The sequence below is a fragment of the Amia ocellicauda genome, chromosome 23 (assembly GCF_036373705.1).
Source record: "Amia ocellicauda isolate fAmiCal2 chromosome 23, fAmiCal2.hap1, whole genome shotgun sequence".
In the NCBI taxonomy this organism is placed as follows: Eukaryota; Metazoa; Chordata; class Actinopteri; order Amiiformes; family Amiidae; genus Amia; species Amia ocellicauda.
In genome coordinates this window covers 5650869-5665389 of record NC_089872.1, presented here as the reverse complement: position 1 = coordinate 5665389, position 14521 = coordinate 5650869, and the positions used below count along the sequence as shown (strand labels likewise).

Sequence of the window (14521 nt, the reverse complement as noted above, 5' to 3'; positions counted from 1 at the left end):
ATAAATACATCTAGATACACCATCAAATGACCAAACGAGATGAAGACATCAGCATTAACGTTGCCATGGGTGGACCTTGAATGGGCAGAGCTTTGATATGGTGCGCTACCAATTTTTTTGCATGAAATTATTCCTTATAAAAGCTGTATTTGACCTAATGGACTGTCAGTTTTTGGCAGAAAATTCCCCAACTGATTGCGGCATACAGCTGGCGCACCCCCCTCCCAGCTCCCCCGCCTCAAACGCCTGTGAGTGTAGCTTTTTTTTTTTTTACACGGAAACCAGAAGTGGGCCATGAGCCAGTTTCCTACCCTCTACTACACACTTTACTACCTCCATTTCCTCTCTCCGGCAGTAAAAATAATGGATGTTTATTAGCTGGAACTATACACAGAACAAAACATCACTGACATTTACCCAGAGGACAAACCCTTTAAACATTATTTTCTGTTTACATTGAAAGCAATCCCGAGGACTTTTCTCATGTGAAAAAGCCGATAAACCTGGCATTTAAAGGACCAGCAAGTGTTTCCGAAATTTGTTTTTCCCAGTTTGACAGTCATTGACGCAGGAAGCATCATGCCGAGTCGACAACCCCCCTCTAATGTAGTTTTCTATTCTTGTGTTATTATTTGTTTGTGTCTTTGCCGATGTATTAGATGCAAGTTGCACTTAATAACACATCTGGAATTCTAAAACCATATTTTTTGTCCTGTTACCATCAACCCAAAATTGTATTTTTTGTACTATGTAGACAGTGGGGAAAAAGTATAAATATATGTACATTAAAGTGAAGTCAAAAGTATTCACACTCATTAGTTGAAACTTATTTGGTGATCAATGCAGTAATACCTACAACAAAACTATACTTATTAATCTTTCTAGAGAATCAATGTATTATATTTAAAATGTAAATTATCTTATAGCACTAAACCACGGCCCAGATTCCACTTTGCTATAATGTTAAAATAAAATAACACATCCTTCTCTTGATAAATGGGTATCAAATGGGAAAGATGAAAATAAACTATAATTATTCTATCACATCAAAACATACAAAGATAGTTATTCTTGATAGTGATTTTTGTTATTTCTTCTCAAATTGTTATTTATGTTAAATTATGCAGTTTATTGTGTGGTCTGCCGCAAGAGTCATGAGATCTAAACAATTTGAGAAGCACTGGCTTAATGTACTAAAAAGAGCACAATAAAGACAAAACACAGCTAATTAGTAGTATTTTCATTATACGTCTGCAATATAAAGCCCCAAATGCTGTGTCCTTAAAATTAATAAAATTATCTTCAGTGTAAATAAGCACATCAAAGACAATTGTCAGGCATGTGTTAATAATGGCCGTTGTTTGGATGGGGAACATCCCTCCCATCAGTAATAATCATCCCTCTCAGCCCCTGAGCTCTCTGGAGCTCAACAACAGCTCTCTCTCTTTTGTTTCAAAAGTGCATGCATAAACAGTTGCATAATAACAAGGCCCTAATGATGTAAACAAAAGAACTAATTAGCTGTGCCGGGGCCCGCAGATCAATACATTTGAATGCTGCCCCTTTACAGCACCCTGCCATATTAAAATGAGAAAATTTGGTTTGAAATACTGAATGTTATAGCAAAGTGTGCGACAATGCCCAACGCAAGGTGAAGCAGGCACAGACACACTGAGATCTGCTATACTGGACTATGTCTAGACCATTGTCATGGAAGTAGAGTGGGGGAACTGGCCAGCAGACAGATGTGGATGAGAGCCTATCTTTAGAAGAAGCAGGACTGCACATTTTTCTGTGTCTGGAATTCACATAACATCTCCAGAACTGGTCTGAGGAAACTCAGTTAATTAAACATGTAAACACATAGAAGCTAGGGAATTTTAAAGCATCAGATGTTACAATTTGCTTTTTCAAAGCTGTAGTAAAATTTTTACATAGTCCAGCAGTGTGGAATGCAGTCAGGGCTCTGGACTCCTGAGCACAGGGTTGTGGGTTCAATCCCAGGTGACACTGCCCTTGAGCTAGGTACTGTAGATTGCTCCAGCAAAACCCCAGTTGTATAATGGGTAATTATATGTAATATACTTTGATATATTGTAAGTGGAGTGAATCTAACATTGTAAGTCACTCTGGATAAGGAAATAAGGAAATAAATTGAATAATATTAAACCCAAAATTATGGGTTAAACAACCCGCACACACAAGGTCCCCAACAGTCGTTTACTCTCCACATTCATGAGGATCTTGTCTTAAACTGGAGCATCAGCTCTGAACTTGGCAACAAAGTACTAACTGTCACACCTGAAATGCAATTTATTTATGTCTGACTAATTCATTGATTACCTATCAGACAGTCTGTCCAGCAATATTTTTTAACAAAAGCCCAGATTGTGCTCTCTTGGAGATCATGTGGGGTAGCACTTCAGACATGCTGAATAAAAGATTTTCAGCTGCATCAAGACTGAGGAATTTTTATTTTTACCGAACTGCAGAACTGCAGAACTGTGGGCAACACAAAAAGCAGGGTTAACCATAACACAAACCTGAAGGAGAGACAAAACCCTTGATAATATTGAGTGCTGATATAATGCTACTGTCATAAGAAAAAAGGGGGAAATGAATGATTCTTTTGGAAAAAATAAATAAAATAAAACACTCTCAAAACCTAAGCATTAAACATGAATGATCTTCTATCAAATCCTGTGCTTGAAGCATGTTCGTTTACTATGTTCTCTAGTACAATGCAAACATCAGCTTTTAATGTTGTGGAAGTGAATGTGATGCCTTTTAACATAAGAGTGTAAATTGACTTTTAAATCTGAGAAACAAAATACAGTGAATAAGTACAAAATACTGGATGTGGTGGCATTTTTTGTTTTATTTCACTGAGCTTCCATTTACCAATATATTAAGTAAGAGAATTTCAATTCATTCTATCCTGTTTTGGATTTGAAAACTGTTATTCAAGATTAAGAAGAGGTCCTCAAAGATTTGTACATTCAGAACACATTAAAGACTGGAAACACTAGACTTCTACTTCCATTTCTAAGTAAACAAACACACACACACACACACACACACACACACACACACACACGCGCGCGCACGCGCGCACGCACAAAGACTGAGGAAAGCGACTTCATATTAGCTTTACCCCTGGCCATCCTTAAAATGAGATGTATTCAATTTCTCATTCTGCAGTTTTCCACTTAATGGAAATGATGTGCAAGTCCCCAGAATGTGATTGAGATGAGACAAAAAATAATAATGAACTCTGCAGCTGCCACTTGGAGGAGTAAAATGATAGTATATCAATGTTATGTCTGGCGGCCACAATTATGATGACTTCATGGAAAAAAAGCAGGATGGCTCATCTGTGACAAATACCAATTTACCTAGATAACAAATACCAAACTGTTAACTGTAAATAACGTCTCCATATGTAATTAGCCTCATATTCACGTGGGCATCCCTTTCAAATGATTACAATAATCAAGTGTTTTGCTATTTTAACATATTGAGGTTTGTATTCACTGTCAGCATGTACAGAAAACATATCAGGCCTATACCAAAAAATGGAAACAAATAGAATTGTGCCATATAATATTCCAATATCCCACAATGTCAATAAAGGTATATGAAAATCATACATACACAAAATGAAAATGAACTAAAAGCATATGTATTCCTGGAAGTATTACTGGAACAAGTTCCAAGTAGATTTCCAAGTTTCATGGAAATATGAGAGAGACAGTTCTGCACATTCCATTATTAGTGCACGAAGTGTGAGCAACCATTTTATTTATTGTTTTTCAGATCAATCATGGTACCTTTTGATGATATATGGAACCTGAATGACACCTAAAAACTAAATATCTCTCGAAAGCCCACACCCCTCTTAATGCACTAAAATCGCTCAATGCCATTCTGTGTTTTACGAAGACCTCTGCTTGCCAACATGGAAATAAACTTGAAAATGTCATTACGCTAATAGGAAGTCCAATGGATGCATTAATTTTTTATTTTTTTTTAACACAAAACAAATCTGGGCATGTAAAGGAAGAAACAAATAAACATCACTTTTTCTGGGTCTAACAGAAAGAGCTCAGCTAAAACAAACTCAATATGTTCCTCACATGAAAGAAAGAAGGTTCACTCAAGCTAAAAATACATTCATTGCATTTTAGAACATCGGAGTAATTGGAAACAATCCTCATTTCCATCACAAACAAGCGCTATTGTTTATCAGGGCCATTAGCGGAACTATGCTGAAACACAGGAGTTATTGTTGAAATTTACATTACTGAACATGCGGAAGATTCGATTTACACTTCAAACTAATTTTCATGCTCATCCACCGTGTGCCGAAAAATGAGTTATGAGCGCGGATCCCTGAATACGACGATATGCACTCAGCATAAACAAATCCAGTAGGGAATAAGAATGTGAACAGGAAACAATGAAAAACAGCAACAGTGCACAGCGCTAGGTGTGTGGAAATAAATGAGTTGCTTAACGTGAAATTCAATCAAAGGGACAAAATGTAAAAAACGTCTGTTGTGTTGTGCTTTTGGTATGTATGTGGGCAATTACTAAAATATTTTGACCACAGTCAGCCATAGACCTGAGAAACACAACTCCCACAATCCCAAAATATCTTTGTGGGCATCACTCAGCTGCCTCTGTCAAATTTCTTACAGTCTGTATTTTTTATCTGGACAGCGCCCCCTTTACATTATCATAAGTATTTGTAGGAACAGTCCTGGCAATGGAAGCAGCACTTGCATATTTTGCGAATAAATACATATATTTAGTGTATTTGTTTTGTTCTTTGCTAAAGGGGGTTATAAATAATGCACACCTGTTACAATTATTCAGACACAGAGACATCTGTTTTATTTGTGCCGAGTATAATTGTGGTCACTTGACGAATAACTCAAGATTTAACTGCATCTTTGATAACAGCTTGTGTGCGGTTGCTCAGCCATGGAAACCCATGAAGCTCCTGACGAACAGTTCTCGTGCTGGCATTGCTTCTAGAGGCAATTTTGGAATTGTTGCAACTGAGGACAGACGATTCTTACATGCTACATGCTTCAGCACTCAGCGGTCCTTTTCTGTGAGCTTGTGTGGCCTCTCACTTCGCGTCTGAGCTGTTGTCGCTCCTAGACGTTTCCACTTCACAATAACAGCACTTACAGTTGACCGGGGCAGCTCTAGCAGGGCAGAAAGATGACTAACTGACTTGTTGGAAACGTGGAATCCTATGACATTGCCACGTTTAATGTCACTGAGCTCTTCAGTACAGCCCATTCTGCTGCCAATATTTGTCTATGGAGACTAGAAAGGGGTGTCCACATACATTTGGCCATGTAGTGTACACACATATACACCTGTACATTTCTATAATAATTTCTATGACCTTTATTGGCTTAATGAACAAGTAACAGGAATTTATTAGCTGTTTTTGATGCCACAGCCCTGGAAGCCCCTTTACTACACGTAAAGACAGAGGGTACTTGTACATTTGACGCACTGTGGTCTGGAGAGAAGCGATAATGAACTTCCCTCAACTCCTAATCCATTTCTTTCCCAGCAGGGGCGGAATCATATTGACCCAACCTGACTCCCCACAGAGCTCTGCTGGAAGCACTCTGTCACCCCACCAGCCAATTACAATACTTGCCCACTGCAGCCTTCAGAGAACTGCTAAAAAAGGGCACCGAAAATAAACTAAAATAATATTTTGCCGTTATTTGTCGGACTGCAGTTCTACAGTACGGTCAGGGCAACAGAAGCCCTATATTCCTCACTTGCAGCTTGATTTTGAAAGCTTTTTGAAAATGTTGTGAAAATGCACTGCCAGTTTTCTCAGAGCAAGACTCGAAAATGGGTTAAAGGAGAAAAAAACTGAAACAAAAGTTCAATTAAGAAAGACCTAAAATAGTTACAGTATATACATATGTACGTTTGTGTGTGTTTTTTTTTTTTTTTTTCATTTTAAGAAAGTTTGAGAACATTTCTTGGGGTTTATTTGAGTTTGCAAAAGTCGAAGAAAGTTTTAACCAGAGTGTTAAGCTTTCAATCCCCTCCCTGATAGTCCAGCCTGCAGCTGAAAGCTTTAAAATATTAGCTCTCTGCCTTCTACATTAAGTCACTGAGCCCATCTTCGGTGCGCTGGGATGCTCTTTCAGGCTCTCCGTTTTAAGTGAAGTAAAAGACATATGGTACATTGAAGGTACAGTCCGTTATTTTATTTATTTGTTCCCAGCTAGACTCCCTTTTGTAAAAAAACACACATTGGCTAGCAGGAGCTCTGTCTGTGCAATAGTACGCAGATGAACAGCAGGGTGTTTTATTGTGACCACTGTTACACTGGAGCAAACGCTGACCCATTACATGACCTTCATCAGGTCTTAATGTGCTGCCAATTCTGCTTAGAAATATCAGGGGAAGAAAACAGCACAATACAGATACACAGCCTAGTAAGACAGTGGAAAACAATGATCTTTGACTGTGGGTTTGGTTTGTGTTTCGTTTTAAAAACAGAGACAGGAAACACTACGAGCGACACAGCCTGACGTGGAGAGGACTTGTGTGTCTGTTTTATTCTTTCTGCTTTACATGATTGTAAACAGCGTAATAAATACACGTTTCTGTTAAGAGATATCAGGAAGAGCTAAACATGTATACACAACATTATATTCAGACAAGCACGGTCCCATAAGAATACGTTTCCATGTGCAACAATAATACTAAATTGCAAATATGTATTGTTATTATTATCGTCATCATTTGTGCTAGTAGATATGTATTTTAAACGGCACAGCGTGACTCCCTTAATTTATTACTCTTACTATAGATTTGTAACTGCAAACAATACATTTTGCCGTATTATTTATAATTTACTTATCAGACGTCCTTAACCAGGGCAAGCTACAGTTGGAACAAAATACACACGTTTAACGATGAATCATCCAGCTACAATATAGCAGGTTATAATTGAACTAAAGTGTGCACGTCTCAGTCATGGCGTTTATGGACGCATTTATTAAACCAGTCCTTAATGTTTTAGAGAGGAAAACCAGATCTGCTGTATTTATTTATTCATTAATTTAACTTGTAAATGGGAACGTTAACTGAATCGTGTTCGCCTTCATACTGACTGTCTCTGCGGATTGTCCTGCACACCATTCACAAAACACAGCCTGAAACACCGTCCAGTTATTAATAAAATCGGCTTCTACCGATCTGATTATTATCCTTCAGTTTATTTTTAACTAGTCACGGCACTGCACCGGTCCTGTGAAATCCAAGTGTTTAATGCACTCGGATATTAACTGTGAGCAGTCATTGTCTTTGTACGTGGATTTCACTCCATGCTGCTAATAAAACTGTAATTTCTTCGTGATCGCACAGGGCACTTGAAATTATATCTTCCAACACAATGTATCGGATCTCTTCCCTGTGTCTACAAGTCAAGCACACACCTCCAATTCTGAAAGCGAATCATGTCCTCAGTGGGGACGGACGCTTACGGACACGTCTAGCACCAGATTGTTAACCATCCACAAAACACGGACGCATCCAGACACTTAGCCAGTGGAAACACCCGTTTAAGCGTCCAGGGCCGGAAACGGGGCATATCTGTCTGTGACAGAGCCCTCCTCAGAAGCGCTGGCTCTGAGAATAAGCATTATTGCTTAAAAAAATATAATTCCTAATTAAACCAAGTTCCATTTTCTCTGTGGTATTATCTATATACGATTTGTAACATATATATAAGTTTGTGACTTCAACGGCTACTTTAAATAACACTGCAGATTCCAAAACTAGTGCTAATCTTGGTCTGTGAAACCAGTTACTAAAGGTGTAAATCCAAAACGCTAGACTAGAAACACTACACTCTCACTGACTTTGGTGAAATTGATCAGATTCTGAAAGAAAAAGAAAGAAAAACACAAAAACGAAACAAAATGAGAATCAATTTCGCAAACCGAATATTGCCAAAAGAAAAGCAAGAACATACATTTTTAAGTTGTAATTCAATGCAATGCCCTTGAGCACTATTACTGATATACCAATAAATATGTATTACAGTGCATCTGGGAAGCCACATAACTGATGAAAAACCTTGGGGGGCTGATTTATGACTAGTTTAATTCCATTAAAATGTTTAATTTACAATGCACAGTCCTACGTGCTACTTGAAGCGTTTTGTAAGTACCAATAAACCTGCTTTTGTTTCTTTTTCTTTTACAAACTGTTCCAGTTGTAATATCTTTAGGGGATGGGGATGAACTGTGGTACTACAAAAGGAACATGAGGGTTACATTTCTGGATCAAACCCAATCATGATTTTAGGCCATTTGTCATGCTTGCAAATCAAGTTGAAAAAAGACTACATCTGTAAGGTTTTTCACCACCCCATTATTAAAGCATGTAAACAATATTATTTATTTAAACTGGGTAAAATTATATCATGCTACTTGATTAAACTCTCTGGATAATCAATCATCTGACACCTGCCATCCCCTCTTTCTGTTATGACAAATTGCCATGAAGTTTGAACAGTGAAAATAAATTGATTTCCCACAGTGACAGTGCAGTTTTACTGTATATGCTGCATAAGTAATATTTTATTAATTATGCTCTTAGGTTTGAGTGGTGCACTGCAGCATTCACATGTACAGTATTTTTCCAACAAGGTTCAAGGAATTCTTACATAGGCCTACATTTTGTTTTCATTTTAATATTACATAGCATTCTGAGAATATCAGGAGCTGCCCAGTTGAGCTTTACAATACTTTCCATTCAGGCTGGACTTTTTTATTTTAAGATTGTTTTATTTATAAAACAGAATTAAAAAAATAAAAAAATGAAATAAGTCACAGCTGTCCTTATCAAGCAGTACTTTTGCACACTCCTAAGTCTGGTGCTCTCAAAGACTCATCAATAACATAAAACCAATCCGCTGCCAAATAAGTCAAACATATTTCTTGTCTGTGTGATGTTACAGAAACCTCAAAAGATCAAAGCCGTCTCTGTGGAAAGGTACACTTTGCTCAAATCACCATGGAGACAGGACTAAGGCCTTAACAACTAAGTAGCGCAAACTTCACATATCATTATTCAGGTAACATTTGCCTGAGATCGCTCACGAATTTCAACTTTGCTCTTTTGTCAACATTCCCCATTTCTCGTTTCTCAGGTTTTCACCGCAGAACTCATTTCACAAAATGCAATGTCACAAGAGGAAATGGAAGTTTCGGTCTACGAGAGTGCTGGTCTCCCCAGGTGAAGGAAAACAAACCATTGAAAGACAAACAGGGTGAATCACAGGTTTTTCCCCACACAGGCGCTGAACGCTGGAAACAGACATGGGGGATAAGATCAATAGACTGCACCTACATCTCCAGTCAATACTACCTGTTGTGTTGGACATGAGCACTTATTTTTGTGAAAACAGTACACCTCCTCAAGAGGAATGTTCTGCATCCAAGGTGTTACACAAACAACTCTTAAGACCCATGTTTCATTGACTGGTTTTACACAGAAAAATCTAATATGACAGGAGCTGTAGGAAGAATGCGACTTACCTGATTAACCAATGATACAGTCCCACATCAAAGTGCCTGAAAAAGAAAAGAGGTTTGGTTTATTTTATTTAAAAATGACAGAAAGAGCAGGCATTAAGTGTTAACTAAAGAAGAGACACAGCTTCCACATATAAGGTCACAGGCATAAGACTAATAATATCCCCCCATCTATGACAATGTCCGCTTCCAGCTGTAGGATTCTGCACACTATTTTTGTAGCTTTAAACAAGACTCTATTGAAGTGGACAGTAGAATAATTTGGAAAGGGTTTAATATGAAAAGTTTGTAATTGATTTTCCTAGATATTAGCTGACAGTCAATTGCAATTAAGCAAGATAGTTTCTATTGAACAAAAAAGACTTAATTAAAACCACATGTGGCTGATTAAGTACAACACAGTCTGGAAACTTGAGTGTGTTTGAAGACTTCCCTTCCTATCTTGCAAGCTGAACGTAGCTTCATTCATTGCTTCTCATCATGTGCTGATTAATCAATGCAAACTCTTACAGCTGTACTTCAATTGTAAGACTTAACAACCTCTGTCACTGTCACTGTCACTGTAACCCGCTCCCAGAAAACAAAAGACAAATAATCATATCCTGCAGTTTGACAGCACTCTTTGGATACACCCTCGAAACAGAACAAATAACAAGACTGATCACATCAGTCTAAAGCCCATTTTTAATCTTGTCTCAAATGTTATAATTACAGAGAGCGGTCACGGCTACCATTTTCTTCTTGGCAGAACGAAACCTTGCAAATTGAACTGCTTCACAATTTGCAGCTCTTAATTAATCTCAATACAATTTATAATCTGATTCAAGCTCCCCCTGCCCATTAAGAGGGAGTAGTGCTTCCCATTTTGATGTACCGAAGGTATGTTACTGAAGCAAACTTATTATCGTCTTTACTCCATCTATTTCCTAACGATTGCTATTCCATTGAAATGTCAGTACATTTTACACTCATTACTCCTTCATTTTTTGGATTTATCAATATCATCATTTTAAACTAGACCATAACAGACACAGACACAGACATTACAGATCAGGGTCACACCACACATTCCTACAGTTGAAGCGGCCAATCAGTTCTCTACTCATGCCTGCTCTCATGTATGAACACAACTGCCTGGGCCCCCAGTTAGTAGTTTGCCAATATCTTTTTTTTTAATCCATGCATACACTGCAAATCTTTTTTCTATTGTGCATACACACCAAGCCCCAAATAACATGTTAAATAAAATGTATACAATTCCACATAAGAGAGTTTTGCTTCTCTCCTACATAGAGTTCTTTGCACAAAGCCAATCTCGTTTTCCTCAAGACTTATTCGAAGACACATGTTGAGAAAGATCTGTTGACCGGTAGTCAAAGCTGAAGTTTGGTTAATTAAAAATGCCAGAGCAATAGTCCACTAATCAAGGCCTGTTCCTTGTGCACTCAATAAAGCTGTGGAGAAGAATTAGACTAGTTGCAGAAAGATAGCATCATCTCCAAGACTGAGAGGAGCAGCTGGACAGCACTTGTTGTAGTCCCCAAAGCAGACTGTGTTCAGTAACTTGGATCTCAACACTGCATATCAGCAACTGTAGATTAACAGCAGTATTTGGTGATCAATACACATAAGGGGTTATACAAATACCAGTCTGTCTTTTGGAATCTCCAGTGCACCTTTAATTGTTCAGTCTGTGATGGATCAGATATACAACATTTTCAAGACCTTGGAGTGTTTTCTTGATGACATCCTAATAACTGCTAGTAGTGAAGAGCAGCACCTGAAAACACTGGAAGAGGTCTTTACCAGACTGAAATGCTATAAGTAAAATTGTCCAAATGCAGGTTTATGCATAAAAGTGTAGAATACTTGGGTCACTTGGTAGATGCTGAAGGTTTGCATCCAACTGACGACAAGGTGGAGGCAATTACTAAAGCCCCACGACCAAAAAATGTAGCAGAACTTAGATCATCTCTGGGACTTTTAAACTATTATGGTTGTTTCACGGCAAGCCTCCCCACTGTCCTATGCACACATTTCTCTTGCATGGAAGAACTGCCATCCAACGATATTTCAAAAGCAACATGCCATGATCCGGTTCTATCTCACAGTGTGGCAGTTAACCATGACAGGATGGCCAAACCACCTGGAAAACGAAGCCTTAAAGCCTTATGTCATTAGACAGGAGCAACTGTCAGCTGAACAAGGTTGTATCTTCTGTGGACTGAGGGTGATAATACCACCAAGTGATCATGCCGAGTTGTTGGAAAACCTCCACGAAGAGCATCTTGTATTGTGCCAGATGAAGGCTTTAGCACAAAGCTTTGTCTGGTGGCCAAATTTGGAGAGAGACATTGAGGAAAGGGTTAAACAGTGTACTGTATGCAGGCAGTATGGGACACATCTCCAGCTGCACCATCTCATCCCTGGAAATGGCCTATCCGGGTGTAGCAAACTTATCTGTGTGGACTTTGCACAAAAGGATCGGCAGTTCTTCAGCATTCTGGTAGGCAGCCACTCACACACACAAATAAGTGTATGGACCGCACAATTTAAGAGGGAGGAGTGTTGAATAGTAGAATCTGTTGAGGGGCGCCCTCTGATGGTGAAGGTTGACTACTGTCATGCTGGATAAGCACATTAAGTTAGAGCAATTCTTAAGAATGTGTTCTCTTCAATAAATTATAGTTATGATTAACTAAAGCCGTCCCTGTGACTTATTTCCTCAGTCCCCATAACCCACGCATCAGTACATTACAGTTCTCACAAGGGAGCCCCTTTTCCATTAAATTTGACTTGTGCTGCATTTGTTTCATTCTCATTCCGCAATAGTTTGCAGTTTATGTATTTATGTGAATACATATCTCAACTGCAGCAGAATTTGTACAATCAAACTGCCACTGACCAAATGGAGAAAAATGCAGAAATTTACATTAGAGAAAGGAGCAAGACTTTATGTGCGTTTGCTTGACCATGGATTGCATTCAAAACCTCAAAAGCTTTAATGAAGACACTTTGTGCATCTATCTATTTTCTACCCCCTCTGACAGGTTAATAAAACTCTTACTGAGTTTGATCACTTGTGATGTTAGTTTAACGTGTTCTCCCATCTGCTGTAAAAGTGCTGTTAACTTCAGAAACATGCTTCCTAAAGCAGAAAAATAAAAAGTTGTCCACGGAAACAAGAAAATACAGGGTCACGGTTGATATAGCTTGTTCTCCTGGACAACGCCCCCCCCCCAACCCCCCGCCTTTGGTGACCCCTGCTTCAGTGGTACGAGAAAAAAAACACTGGAGTTACCAGAAGCCCAGACTCATAGTTACTTTGGATGTGCTATGTTACAAGGGTGTTTCTCCTCAGACTTGGAAGCAGAGAAAATACTGGACAGTCAAATATAACAACAACAACACAACACCAAAATTAAAGACCCATATGTATTATCTAAGCACACTATTTAAAAAGTATTACAAATGTATATAAAACTCTCAACTATTGTCTGACTAAACCAAGTCAATGTCCTTAAACTGATTCTCCAGGAAAGACTCTTTTTTTAAATGACGGCACTATGAGACTGACAAGACTCACAAACTCAAGAGTCTCATATTCCACTTCATTTCCATTTAGCCATAGAGGACAATTAATATTATGTAGTATTAAGTTGTCCATCACCTTTATCCAAGGCAACTTCAACAAACTATATAAAAGAACAGCCAAGGCCTGACAAAACAAATAATAATATCACACTTTGGCATCAAGTATATCCATGTTTCTAAACTTGCATGTTACATTTAGACAAGGAAATTAATATTCTGTAAAATGAGCCCAAAAAGTTTCTGAAATAATAATGACAGGAAAATGTAAATGTCTTTCTGCCTAATCAAACATCTCAGTTTAATTTGGTTTTACTCAAATTAAGCTTGAGGTTGTAGCATCAATATTTCAACAGAGCCTGCTTCACGGCTCATGAGGAGTCTGGGCAAATTCAATCATTCGTAACTGCTGTACTTCTTCATTAGGCGTAGTTGGAACCAAAATCAAGTGCTCTGTCAATAGCAGACGCGTCTTTTAACGGGGAGGACTTGAGCTGAGCGCTAGGCGACGGAGCACATGTTATGACTGATACCCAGACAGCTGTGCACTTCTGCATTGTGGAGGCCAGGCTCAATGGCCTTTTGTGGCCGCACACTGAACAATCGGTTCCTGCCTGAATAGAAAGACGAGCCCAGCCTCAGTCCGCATTGATCTCGTTCTTCACCACAGCATTCCCCATAAATGCATAATGAATGTGAAATTATGCATAAAACTCACAAAGCAAGATCCTGGTTAATTAAAATCAAAATTGATTGATTTATCCATTGCAGCAGGTGATTATTGCCAGTCTACTGTTAATAATTAACAAGATAGTGCTTGCAATAAGCAGGGAGTGGGACTATTATTCGTGTGCACTGTGGTTTCATTATACAACACTTAAAAAACTGATTCATACATGGCCCCACTGAGGGCCATTAAAGAGAAGAAAACAACCACCATAGGGGGCTTACTCAAGACGAAGACACTATACCAAGTAGAAGTATTTTTATTGTGTACTTGTAGCTGACCAAAACCATTCGTCATTCAACCCACCCGCAACATTTCAAATAAATCCAGCACAGATGATCACTGGGAACCCTAATTACAACCCGCAACTGGCCTGTGGTTGCCATGGAGGAACAATGTGTTGTGTCGTTTCTGTGCACCCCCCTGCAGGAAGGGGCAGGTTTCAATCAAGGCCACCTTGCCTTATTGTGTCTAAAGGGCTGATAGAGTACTTTGAAGACACATCCAGAACATTTTTTTCAGTCCTGCATCCACTCATACAGAGTCTAACCTCATTTAGAAGTCAACATTTATCCACTTTAGCCTACTCTTGTGTGATGTTTGCCCT

At 38.6% G+C, this 14521-nt stretch overlaps 1 protein-coding gene across 4 annotated transcripts in view; it reads right to left on the bottom strand.

Moving 5' to 3' along the window:
- Positions 1-14521, bottom strand: part of hhat (hedgehog acyltransferase) — a 129491-nt gene that overhangs the window by 76702 nt on the left and 38268 nt on the right. For all 4 annotated transcript variants that reach the window (XR_010805312.1, XM_066696454.1, XM_066696456.1 and 1 more), the window contains exon 9: positions 9600-9635. Coding sequence is in view for 3 of the 4 variants with exons in the window: in XM_066696454.1 (XP_066552551.1) it covers positions 9600-9635 (36 nt within the window). In the remaining variant the exon portion in view is untranslated. The remainder of the gene's footprint in view (positions 1-9599; positions 9636-14521) is intronic.